General features: G+C 38.4%; 1 protein-coding gene across 1 annotated transcript in view; it reads right to left on the minus strand.

Annotated features, from left to right (window-relative positions):
* CANX (calnexin) overlaps positions 1 to 12,917 on the minus strand; it is a 32,211-nt gene that overhangs the window by 10,492 nt on the left and 8,802 nt on the right. Inside the window, exons 2-8 of the mRNA XM_029217062.1 lie at positions 4,669 to 4,845; positions 4,319 to 4,392; positions 3,809 to 3,867; positions 2,979 to 3,120; positions 2,457 to 2,538; positions 1,759 to 1,951; positions 138 to 327 (exon numbers count right to left, since the gene is read on the minus strand). Coding sequence (XP_029072895.1) covers positions 138 to 327; positions 1,759 to 1,951; positions 2,457 to 2,538; positions 2,979 to 3,120; positions 3,809 to 3,867; positions 4,319 to 4,392; positions 4,669 to 4,842 — 914 coding nt within the window. The 5' untranslated portion in view covers positions 4,843 to 4,845. The remainder of the gene's footprint in view (positions 1 to 137; positions 328 to 1,758; positions 1,952 to 2,456; positions 2,539 to 2,978; positions 3,121 to 3,808; positions 3,868 to 4,318; positions 4,393 to 4,668; positions 4,846 to 12,917) is intronic.

Genomic DNA, 12,917 nt, shown 5'->3' on the forward strand with positions numbered 1-12,917 from the left:
GTCTACATTTTTCCTAACATTTAGACTGCATCACAGATTATCCAAATTATCAGATTTCAACCACCATTCAATTGTTCAAGCCAAATGGAATGTATGAAATGCTCCACTGCATTCAAAGACAGGTCCCAAAGACTCACCAGTCATCTGGCTTGACAGCATCAGGATCTGGTATTTTTGGTCTTTCATCCCAATCTTCAGGCTTCCGGTCTTCTGGGTCCTCAATTTCACGTGAAGGATTTACAGGAGGAGTCATGTCATTTAACAGATTCCCACTGTTTACAACAGACTGGTCCACTAATATTTCAAAACTATTATCTGGATTCAAGACTGAAAAAATTAAATGCAATTTTAAAAAGTTAATTAGCCACTCATTCCCAAGCTCTCTTTACCACAACACAAACAATCATATTTCTAACAGAAAGCAGAAGTATGGAGTAAAGACCTTGGGCGTTAGAACATGGTCATGGAGCCTTAGGCAAGTTAGCACGCTTTTTCCTTATCTGTAAGTCGTAAATGTTAGTTCTTCAGGTTTTTAGGAATTAGAACAAATGACAGGTAAAATTTTTACACACCAAAAGATTCCATGTATGAACATTAAAAACATCAAAAAAAACAAAGGTACATAAACTAATGCAATATTGGTTTGACACAAATGGTTACACACCAGTCAACAGGCAAATAAGTTTATTTATTATAACTGTCCCCCAACAGAAAAGGCCCATTTCCTCATTTTTTGAGTTGGTATTACCACTATGTTGCCCAAATTTCAAATTACACAAAATTTCAATTACATGTGGTTTATTAAACCACATGTCTACTCAGGTTGTACTTTTGGAATCCAGTGAAGAATGCAAACATAATTTTAAATCCATAAAGGTATCTTAAGTGTGAATTATGCTAAAGCCTGCATCCTACATCTAAATGCCTAATAGGCAACTGACTAGGTCACAGCACATCCACAGTACTATGGAAAATGACAGAGTACTATGCTGCTGTCCTCAATGACAATGAAGGTTATCAATGTTATCAGTGATATCTACTCTCACAGAAAGATTCTCATGCTTTTGTGAAGAGAAAAAGTGAAATATAGCACACTTAACTTCTAATAAAAATTACATGTGTCTATACATATATACATGTTTATTCACATATAGCCAAATACATATCACAGTGTTGATATTTCAGATAATTTTAAATGTTTTCTTTTTGCTTTCTTTTTCCTTTTAAATTCCTATGCTGAATATATATTACTTTTGTTATAAAAAAGAAAGGTTATTGCATTCTTTAGGAAAAGAGGCATGTCTATATGTGATCTTAAAGCAGCAGGAAAAACTTCATTAAATAAAAAGACCCATTCCAATGTCCAAATGATTAAACTCAACTGTCTAGGTGTTGAAGCATCCAAACAAGTTCAACTAGAAGATACTTTGAAAAAAACTGTACACATATTTCTATTGTATGTCCTATAACTTAACATCCCATCAACAAGAAAATAAACAAAGGGAGGAAATGAAGGGTGGGGATCAAGCAAAGAAGCTCTTTATGGGACATACAAGCTTATTCTTAAAATTGTTTCAAACCCTAGCTCTCAATTCAACCTAAGGAAGAGACATTTTAGTGCTGAGAAATTAAGTTCTTCTCACAACTAAGATATTAAGTCAACAGAGATTCTTATTTGCAGGCTTACAATCTTTAAATTAAATGGATGATAAATGTGTAGTGCCATAAAAACCAAAATTTATTAATAGTTTTTCTTACTTAATGTATAAAGATGTGTTTTCTTATCAGTAAAATAGGTCTTCAGATCTGCATCTGGCCTCTTAGCATGCTTTTCTTCATATACACCCGTTTTGGGGTTTTTGTGGCGAAAGATGAAGTGCAATTTATAGTCCTCTCCACATTTATCTGGACCAAACATAATCGTGTAAGGGGTCTTGTCGTGGAACTGATCCTTCAGAAACAAAAATGGATTAAGTAACTCAAAGTGTTGAAAAGCAACCTTTCAAAAGTGTGATATGTCCTCTTATAAAATCCCAAATAGTGTCCTATTAAAGGAAAAGTTTATTCATTTATGAGGTTTGTACAGATACCAGTGAAAAGAAATAACCAGAAATTACCGGGAAATTTTACATGAGAATATGTGAAAGTGCTTAAAAACACAAAATAATGCATATACCTAGATAGTTACTGCTTCTTTCATAAAACAAAGAAATAAGTTTGCTAAAACTAAAAATTACACAGGACAGAAACCAAGGATAAAACAAAACAGCTTTGAAATTTACATTTCAAATAAAAAGCACAGAAATGTCAAGGTCAGTATTTCCAGCCTCCAAAATATTTCAACAGCAGGAAAAATGGCCTTATTTTCACTGGTCTTAGAAAATTTTCTTTCCTTTTCTCTGAGATTCTTAAAAGGTAACTGTGGGAGGCCACATAAAGAAATAGGAAGTACCTACCAGGTTGAGCTCTGGGGTTTTGGAAAGTAGTTTCACATAGGCACCACCACATTCTATTCCATTTTGGAAATTAACCTCATACCTAATTTCAGAGAGAAAGGCAGAGACCATACGGCATTTTGAAAGTTCAAGTTTCTTAATTTATTTCCCTTTCCCCCACTTTGGTCACATGTCTTATCACAGGTCATATGTGAAGATTCCATCTTCTATTGTTATACTTACCCAATCCCCCAAAATTAAATAAGTAAAAGAAAATTAAATCTTAATGCAGATTCCCAGTAAATACTGTTTGCAAAATCCAGAAGTTCATTTGCTATCAGTAGGAAAAATAGCTGAGTTATTTCAAAATAATTTACTGGGCATGAAAAAAATGTTACATTACAGGATGCTTAAATACATCCTAAAATTCCTACTGTAGCATGTAATTATTCTCATAATTTTTTTTTACATAGAGTAATAGTTTTATAATATAATGTCTTCACTCTTCCTAGAAAGGGTCTATCAAGCAATTGTTTCACTCACTGAATAATGAGAGGCTTGGTATCAAAGATGAAGGGCTTGTTCAGTTTAGCAGAGATAGCATGATGCTTGGCTCGAGACATCAATACAAGTCCTTTATCGCCTGGAAGTTTTGTTTCCTTCATTTCATCTACCTCCCATTTTCCTGCAAGACAACAAAAAAGGTCCCACTCCCTAATTACACCTCTGAAGATCCTGAAATCGTAACAAACAAAACTCCAAGTTGTGCAAATCCATCATACTGACAAATGTTTAACATGTTCCATTTACCTCTGAGAGCTGGTCTATTAATATTAAACACACATAATTGACAAATGTTAGGATATGGTTTTTGAAAACCTATAGCACATTCATTCTACCAATGCCTAGAAAAGACCTTCCATTTCCAAAATACAGCACCATGGGTAATAAATCTCCTTCCATTTTATGGTGTAAAAATAAACATTAAACAGGTCTAACCCTATAAAATACAATAGAACACACAAAGAAAGCAAACTTCCAGTGAAAAATCTTAAAATGTATACATACTCTTTTTTTTTTTTTTTTTCCCGGTACATGGGCCTCTCACTGTGTGGCCTCTCCCGTTGCGGAGCACAGGCTCCGGACGCGCAGGCTCAGCGGCCATGGCTCACGGGCCCAGCCGCACCGTGGCATGTGGGATCTTCCCGGACCAGGGCACGAACCCGTGTCCCCTGCATCGGCAGGCGGACTCTCAACCACTGCGCCACCAGGGAAGCCCTACACATACTCCTTTTAAACTAGTCTTGAGAGATACTATGGAAATACATCAAACCTCAATCTGCTATTATATCTAAATCAAATGCAACTCTCACCATCATATTTGGCAATTTCGTCATCAGTGTCATCTTTCTTGGCTTTGGATAAAATCCACCTGTAATTAAGACATACCCCTACATTAAGATTCAAATTATAGTTGGCCTGTAAAAAGAAACAATGTAAACAATAATAAAAATAGGAACTATCCAGCTCTTCTTAGCTTACCTAACCACTCTACTTTCAACTTTTAAATGTCATTCAAGTAGTGATAATATATTGTACTCAACTCAAAATTCTGTAAGAAAAAGTACCAAACCCATGAAATAATTTCACCTTTTAAGACTCAAGAGAAAACAACTTTCTCAAAGAACAAAATACAGGGTGAAGGGAAAAGAAATGGAAGCAAGAACCACATGTTCTAAATCACTATTTTCCTAAAAGGGATGAAAGATATAAAATAGTTAAACATTTCACTATATAAAATAATATCCAAAAAGGAATATACTATTCTATCTTATTTATATGATGTCTGCCTCTAAGATTTTTTCCCTCTAAGAAACACTTACCCTGACAGAGTTCCTCTGTCAAAGCAATCAGCAAAATACACTTCCCCTGTTGGAACTGGAGCTTTGTAGGTGACCTGTGTTAAATATAAAAATGAATTAAGAATTGAAATATTCAGCAACACTCCTTTCTCAGTAGGATCTATTCTCTTGATTTGCTTTCAAACTTTCATAGCTGGCCCTTGAATTCAATCCATATAACTTATCTTTGGGACAATATAACAAAGGCTGACAGAGAGATCAATAAAAATTTTAGCAAATTTTGCTTTCCCTGTGATAAGGATCCAAAATTTACCTTCATCCTTTGGTTATCTCAAGAGGCAAAATGAATAGATTCAAAGACCACTTCAAACCTTTGGAGATGGAGGAGTGCTGGTATCTGCTTTCGGTTTTGAGTCTTCTACCTCTTCAATGACATCATCAAGGTCATCCTCAATGTCAATCACATCATCTTCATGTCCATCATGAGCCTGAACAAGAGCAGTTCCAAGGACCAGTAACACACACAGCAACCACTTCCCTTCCATGATCTAAATATAAAAAAGGGTACAGTTAAATGCATCACCTCCTTTTAAAAAAATTTTGTAAGACCCCTAACCCCTCTTTTATTTATTTGTTTTTGTTTTTTTTTCTTTGCGGTACGCGGGCCTCTCACTGTTGTGGCCTCTCCCGTTGCAGAGCACAGGCTCCGGACGCACAGGCTCAGCGGCCATGGCTCACGGGCCCAGCCACTCCGCGGCATGTGGGATCTTCCCGGACCGGGGCACAAACCCGTGTCCCCTGCATCGGCAGGCGGACTCTCAACCACTGTGCCACCAGGGAAGCCCTAACCCCTCTCTTATTTAAAATTAAGGCTTTCAAATCAGAACTTCATTGTAGTTCATTTTACAGATAAAGAAAGTGAATCCAGAATGATAAAGCGGTTTTCCTAAAATCAGTTAGTTAAAAGATTCAATTTCAATAAAAATTTCAAAATAAAACTCAAACATAAACAGGTGTCCCCATATATAATATCATGTTGGCTACACAAATTTATGGTGTTCAGATACAATTTCAAACTAAATTCCTGCATTTGTAAAGAGCTCTACAATGGACAAAGCCCCTTTTACAGGTTAGTTTAAATGAGTTAAAACATTACAATGAAGTAACAGAGGAGCTAACTAGCCTCACATTAAACACTTAATTTAGATGCTGCTCCTCTTGTCCAAAGACCATCAAGTGTAGATATGGTTTTAAATTAGTGTTTTAAGACTCAACAAAAAAATATATTAAGCCACAGACCAGCTATCTTTACCTCTTATTTTCTAAGCCTGTAAGTGCCTTATGTATTGTATTAGACTGTCATGGATGGTAGTCGGTCCTTTTCCCAAAACCGCAGACCTAAAGATATAAAAACTGAGCCACAAAAAAAAAAAAAAAAAAAAAAAAAAAAAAACTGAGCCACATGGATGCACAAAAAGATTTGGTAGTAGGTAGTATAGAGTTTCAATTCTCCAAGAGGAAAAGAGTTCTCTCTGGAGATGGATGGAGGTGAAAGCTGCACAACAATGAGAATGTACTTAATGCCACTGAACTTAATAATGGTTAATATGGTAAGTCTTATGATAAGCGTTTTTACTACAATAAAAAAGATTTTAGGGGCTTCCCTAGTGGCGCAGTGGTTAAGAATCCGCCTGCCAATGCAGGAGACATGGGTTTGAGCCTTGGTCCAGGGAGATCCCACATGCCACGGAGCAACTAAGCCTGTGCGCCACAACTACTGAGCCTGCACTCTAGAGCCCGTGAGCCACAACTACTGAGCCTGTGTGCCACAACTACTGAAGCCCACGTGCCTAGAGCCCGTGTTCTTCAACAAGAGAAGCCACTGCAATGAGAAGCCCACGCACCACAACGAAGAGTAGCCCCTGCTTGCCGCAACTAGAGAAAGCCTGCACGCAGCAACGAAGACCCAACACAGCCAAAAATAAATAAATAAAATAAAAAATTTTTTTTAAATTTAAAAAAAGAAAATAGCTTAATTTTTTTTTTGGTGTCTTATACATCAACTTATTCCAATGCTGAATTTGATGCCTAATTCCTTATAAACTCTATAATCCTTTAAAGCGAGTAACAGTATGTAGAACTAGATTTTCACATATCATTTGGTGGTATTTGTTTTATTTACATATCTTGGGTACTGTTTTCACAAAATGAAAGAAGGTAAAGTTCACTGGATTCCTAAATGCTTAGCATTTAGGCAGTAAAGAAAATAAAAGTGCTAAAAAAAAGAAGTGCTAAATAAAATCATTGATAATGTTTCCTAGGACTGGTATTAGTTTTTAGGAGAAACTCTCAATGTCAACATTCTGCTCCAGTTTCTAATATACTAGGAATATCAGTAATTTCACTTATTCACTGGAAAGGCCTCTATTCTCTACTATCAAAATAATATACAATGGCACAGCAACATTGCTTTGATTTACAACTACAAGGGATTCTCTAAAACTAAACAGGTTGATTCAACACTTTTATCTAAATCAACTCTATACAACTCCCAAGTCCTCACAGAAACAATGCTATAAATGGTAGCTGGGTTCCCAGGGATAAGCTACAAAACCAAATTAGCCCAAAACATAGCTAAAACAATATATGCATACAATTGTTAAAACTTTTTAAAAGACAAAATGTGGTAAGCCCAGTAGTAATTAAATGAAGCACAAAACCAGTGGATTAATCCGGACTAAGTACTGATGCTGGAACATCGCTGCTCAAGGAAAAGCTAATCAGGGAGATGAGCTAACTACTTACCTTTTAAAAAGGTAAGACTGATTTTTTTTCCCCAATAATTTTTAATTTGTTGATACATTACTGTTGTGGGCTTAACTGTGCCCCCCTCCCCCCATTCACATGTTGAAGTCCTAACTCCCAATGTAATATTTGGAGATAGGACCTTTAGGGAAGTAATTAAGGTTAAAAGAGGTCATAAGGCCTAATCCGATAGGCCTGGAATCTATATAAGATGAAGAGAGCCAGAAGTCCGTGTGCACATAAGTCCATGTGAGAGGACACAACAAGATGGTGGCCCTCTGCAAGCCGAGGAGAAAGTCCACACCAGAAACCAACTCTGCCAATGCCCTGATCATGGACTTCCAGACTCCAGACTGTGAGAAAATAAATTTCTGTTGTTTAAGCCACCCAGCCTGTGGTACTGTTACGGCAGTCCAAGCAGACTAATACAACTGTCCTTAGGTTAAGCATAATTTTATATAAGGCAGTGCTTCTCAAACTTTAGCATGCATCAGGGGGCTTTTTAAAACAAATCACGGGCTTCCCTGGTGGCGCAGTGGTTAAGAATCTGCCTGCTGGGGGTGGGGTAGTGGTGGTGGTGGTGGTGGGATGAATTGGGAGATTGGGATTGACATATATACACTAATATGTATAAAATGGATAACTAATAAGAACCTGCTACATAAAAAAATAAATTAAATAAAATTCAAAAAGAGAAATCCGCCTGCCAATGCAGGGGACACGGGTTTGAGCCTTGGTCCAGGAAGGTCCTACATGCCGTGGAGCAACTAAGCCTGTGCGCCACAACTATTGAGCCTGTGCTCTAGAGCCCACGAGCCACAACTACTGAGCCCGCATACCACAACCATTGAAGCTTGCACGCCTAGAGCCCTTGCTCCACAACGAGAGAGGCCACCGCAATGAGAAGCCCGTGCACCGCAACAAAGAGTAGCCCCCGCTCGCTACAACTAGAGAAAGCCTGCACGCAGTGACAAAGACCCAACACCACCAAAAATAACTAAAATAAATTTATTTTAAAAATTAAAAATAAATTTAAAAAATTGCTGATTCAGTAGATGTGGGCTGGGCCCAGTGGGCTAGGGCTTCATATTTCTAACAAGTTCCAGGGGATGCAAAGGCTGCTAGCTCAGGAATCACACTTTGAGAACCACTGATTAGGGTTTATGAATAATCAATTTGTGCTTTGTTTTCCAGTTAATAAAAGCACTTTCACATAGGCACACTGTTTCGCATAAACCTCTCTTGAGGTATTACTCTAATTTTACTTTACATATTAATAACTAAGACTAGTAAAATGAAAATAACCCAATCATTTACTCATTATCACAAACAATAAGAGTCAAAGAATTCATATCCCATATTTCTATTACGCTAGACAAAATGTAGTTGAATACTGAGGAGGTGTGACAGAGACAGGACAGGAAGACTAGTCAGTAAGGGTACTAAAGGGAGTGGTCTGGAATAGGGGATTCAGGTAGGGTTTAGTGAGGGAAAGTGCAACTGCAGAACAGCTAGCCCTGGTTGGTGGACCAAAGATCCTGGGAAAGGAGGCATCTGTGTGGGGGAGGCAGAATGACCCAATGAAAGGAAAACAGTTTTCAGGTAGGAGAAGGCTACTATCCCTGTCAGGAACAACAAAGGGATAGGGAGTCTCCAGCAAACTTCAGGAAATGCACTTCGCTCCACCACCGTTTCCCCTACACCCTGAGTTGCAGGACCCAGTTTTTCAGAAGTCTTAGGCACATATCTGTTAACTTTCGCATTATCCAGAGGGTTGTAAAGCTGTGGAGGAACCACTACTGCCAAACCATAGTAAACCGATTCTCATAGCTGTGCACTGATGATCCTAAGCCACTGTTAGTTTTACACATGCTATTTCAACATTTGTAATTTGCCAAGACTCCTGAGAAATTGCTACAGCAAACAGGTCTAGTCCCAAGAGCCACTATGAAGCCAGCCCAAACATTTCAAGTTTTGTTAAAGACCTGATCACACTTACAAATAATTCAAGACAATATATTTTAAGGTGATATTAATTCTCTGCTTCATTAATGAAAATCCAATACTACCAAGAAACAAAACCTACCCTCATTTCAATCCTCCTACCCACACTCCTTATATCAAATGGAGTCCAAAAAGGATGTTGCACTATTACGCTTTCCAGATGAAAACATAGGAGAAATTTTAAGTGATCTTGGGTTTGACAATGAGTTTTCAATACAACATCAAAAGCAAGATACATTATTTGCACAGTATATCTTTTCCAATTCTTTTATTCAACCTTTTTGTACCATTATGTTTTGTTTTTTTAATAAATTTTTAAAAATTAAAAAAAAGCAAGATACATGAAAGAAAAAATTGGTTAAACTGAACTTTATTAAAATTTAAAATTTCAACTCTATGAAAGAAACTTAAGAGAATTAAAAAACAAAACAAGGTAGGAGAAATACCTGCAAAATACATATCTAATAATGAACTGGTTTTCAAAATGTACGAAGAACACAACTCAACAGTAAGAAAACAGGGACTTCCCTGGTGGTCCAGAGGTTAAGACTCCGTGCTCCCGGACTTCCCTGGTGGTGCAGTGGTTAAGGATCCGCCTGCCAATGCAGGGGACATGGGTTCGAGCCCTGGTCCGGGAAGATCCCACATGCCGCGGAGCAACTAAGCCAGTGCGCCACAACTACTGAGCCTGCGCTCTAGAGCCCGCAAGCCACAACTACTGAAGCCCACACACTTAGAGCCCGTGCTCCTCAACAAGAGAAGGTACTACAAAGGCCGTGCACCACAACAAAGAGTAGCCCCCCACTCACTGCAACTAGAGAAAGCCCACGTGCAGCAACAAATATCCAACTCAGCCAAAAATAAATAAATTAAAAAAAAAAAAGACCCCCGTGCTCCCAACGCAGGGGGCCCAGGTTCGATTCTTGGTCAGGGGACTAGATCTCACACACCACAACTAGGAGTCCGCATGCCGCAACTAAAGATCCCGCATGTCACAACTAATACCCACAGCCAAATAAATTAAAAAATAAATATTTTTTAAAAATAAGAAAACCACTCAATTATAAAATGGGCAAAATATCTGAACAGATACCTCACCAAAGAAGATATTCAGATGGCATATGAAAAGATCAAACATCATTTGCCATTAAGTAACTGCAAATTAAAACAACAATGAGGGCCTTCCCTGGTGGTGCAGTGGTTAAGAGTTTGCCTGCCCATGCAGGGGACACGGGTTCAATCCCTGGTCCAGGAAGATCCCACATCCCGCAGAGCAACTAAGCCCATGCGCCACAACTACTGAGCCTGTGCTCCAGAGCCCTCGAGCCACAGCTACTGAGCCTGCGTGCCACAACTACTGAAGCCCGCGAGCCTAGAGCCCATGCTCTGCAACAAGAGAAGCCACCGCAATGAGAAGCCCGCACACCACAACGAAGAATAACCCCCACTCGCCGCAACTAGAGAAAGCCCGCACGCAGCAATTAAGACCCAACACAGCCAAAGATAAATTTTAAAAAATAAATAAAATAAAACAAAACAATGAGATACTACTATACACCTATTAGCATGGCTAAGATTAAAAAAACTGGCAAGGATGTGAAGTAACAGGAACTCTCATTTCACTGCTGGTGAAAATCCAAAATAGTACAGCCACTCTGGAACATAGCTTGGCAATTTCTTACAAAGCTAACTATAGACTTAGCACAGGATTCAGCAATCATGCTCACAGGTACTTGCCCAACTGATCTGAAAGCTCACAAATGCACAAAAACTCGCACACAAATGTTTATAGCAGCTTTATCCATAAGCACCCAAAACTTGAAGAAACCAAAATGTTCTTCAGTAGGGGAATGAATAAACAAACTGTAGTACACCCATATGATGGAATATTGTTCAGAAATTAAAAGATGAGCTATCTAAAATGAATCACTTTGCCATACAGCAGAAATTAACACAACATTGTAAATAAACTATAAACTATACTTCAATTAAAAAAAATGAGCTATCAAGCCAAAAAAAGACTTGGATGAATCTTTAATGCCTATTGCTAAGTGAAAGAAGCCAGTCTGAAAAGGTGACATGCTATAGAATTCCAATTAGATCACATTCTGAAAAAGGCAAAACTCTAGATACCAAAAAAAAAAAAAAAGTCAGTGGTCGTCAGAGGTTTAGGGGAGGGGGTCAGGTTGAATAGGTAAGCACAGGGGACTTTCTTAGGCAGTGAAACCATTCTGTTATGATGCTATAATTATGGATACATGACACTATCCATCTTTATAGCACGAAGAATGAATCTTCATGTATGAAAAAAAATTTTTTAATGTATTTTTTTAAACTTATTTTATTTATTTATTTTTGGCTGCATTGGGTCTTCGTTGCTGCATGCAGGCTTTCTCTAGTTGCGGTGAGGGAGGTTACTCTTTGTTGCAGTGCGGAGGCTCCTCATTGTGGTGGCTTCTCTTGTGTGGAGCATGGGACCTAGGTGTGCGGGCTTCAGTAGTTGTCACACGCAGGCTCAGTAGTTGTGGCTCGCGGGCTCTAGAGCACAGGCTCAGCAGCTGTGGCACACGGGCTTAGCTGCTCGGTGGCATGTGGGATCTTCCCGGACCAGGGCTCGAACCTGTGTCCCCTGCACTGGCAGGTGGATCCTTAACCACTGCACCACCAGGGAAGCCCCATGTATGAAAATTTTAAAAAAATCACTGAAGAGGTTAAGTGATCCAAGGATGGCACACAGGATGTGACAAAACAATCTAACTGTATTACAAACATACAAAACAACCTCACTGAATGGGGTGGAGGGAAAAGATGTCAACCTAAGTAACTCTGGAAATGAGTGGAGTCTGTAAAACCAGACTGTACAAAAGCACTGTTCAAGTTGAGTAAGTTGTTTCACGTGAATATACAGGTTAAGAATTCGGATACTGCTATATATGTATATCAAAATTTAACAACTAAATAAATGGATTGTGGGAGCCACTTTCAGTGTTGGGTGTGTGAATTTTACAGATAAGCAAGGGAAAGAGGCTAAAATAATCCTCATGGTAATTGGCGAGAGAGACTATAGTATGAATTCATGTTTATCTTAATATACAGAGGGTTACACAGAGAAGTATTTATAGATATGTGCATATATACCAGTTAGTATACACACATATATTTCCTTGCTCTGTCAGCTAAGAGGGCATACAAGAAACTGCTACACCCCAGTAGCAATAAATACACCTAGTAGCAAGGATCTTGGTTTCCAATATCATCTCGAATAAAAGGAAACAGTGTTCCTTGGCTGACTCTAGGATTAGGGCAGGAAATATACAAGACGAGCCTGGAGCATCTTGTGGTGCCAGAAAGGGAAGTGTTCAAAACAAAAACAGAACACCCACAGTGATGGGGGCTATGTCAAAGGAACACAAGAAAAAGCAATGGCCAAAGCTGGAACAATACAAGCAACAAAATAAGTGGTACTGGATTATACCTCAAATTATAAAATAATGCCCATGAATCTACACAATACAAATATATTATTGAGTAAATAAATAAATGAGGAAGAGACAAATTTCCCATGAAGAAATATTCCAAGTAACAGATGTAGATACTCCACTGTCAAGGAGGTGGAACATAACCCCCCACTCCTTACGTGTGGGCTACACATAGTGATATTGATATCCTTCCAAAGAGCACAGTATGGAAAGGGGGAAAAACAAAAACTTTACAGTGGAGAAACCTAGCAAACACTACCTCAGCCAGCTGATCAAGGTCAACATCCAAAGTAATAGGTCATGTTGATAGTATGTACCCTTGATAAAATGTG

The sequence above is a fragment of the Monodon monoceros genome, unplaced genomic scaffold (genome assembly GCF_005190385.1).
Source record: "Monodon monoceros isolate NGI ecotype Baffin Bay Population unplaced genomic scaffold, NGI_Narwhal_1 Super_Scaffold_12, whole genome shotgun sequence".
Lineage (NCBI taxonomy): Eukaryota > Metazoa > Chordata > Mammalia > Artiodactyla > Monodontidae > Monodon > Monodon monoceros.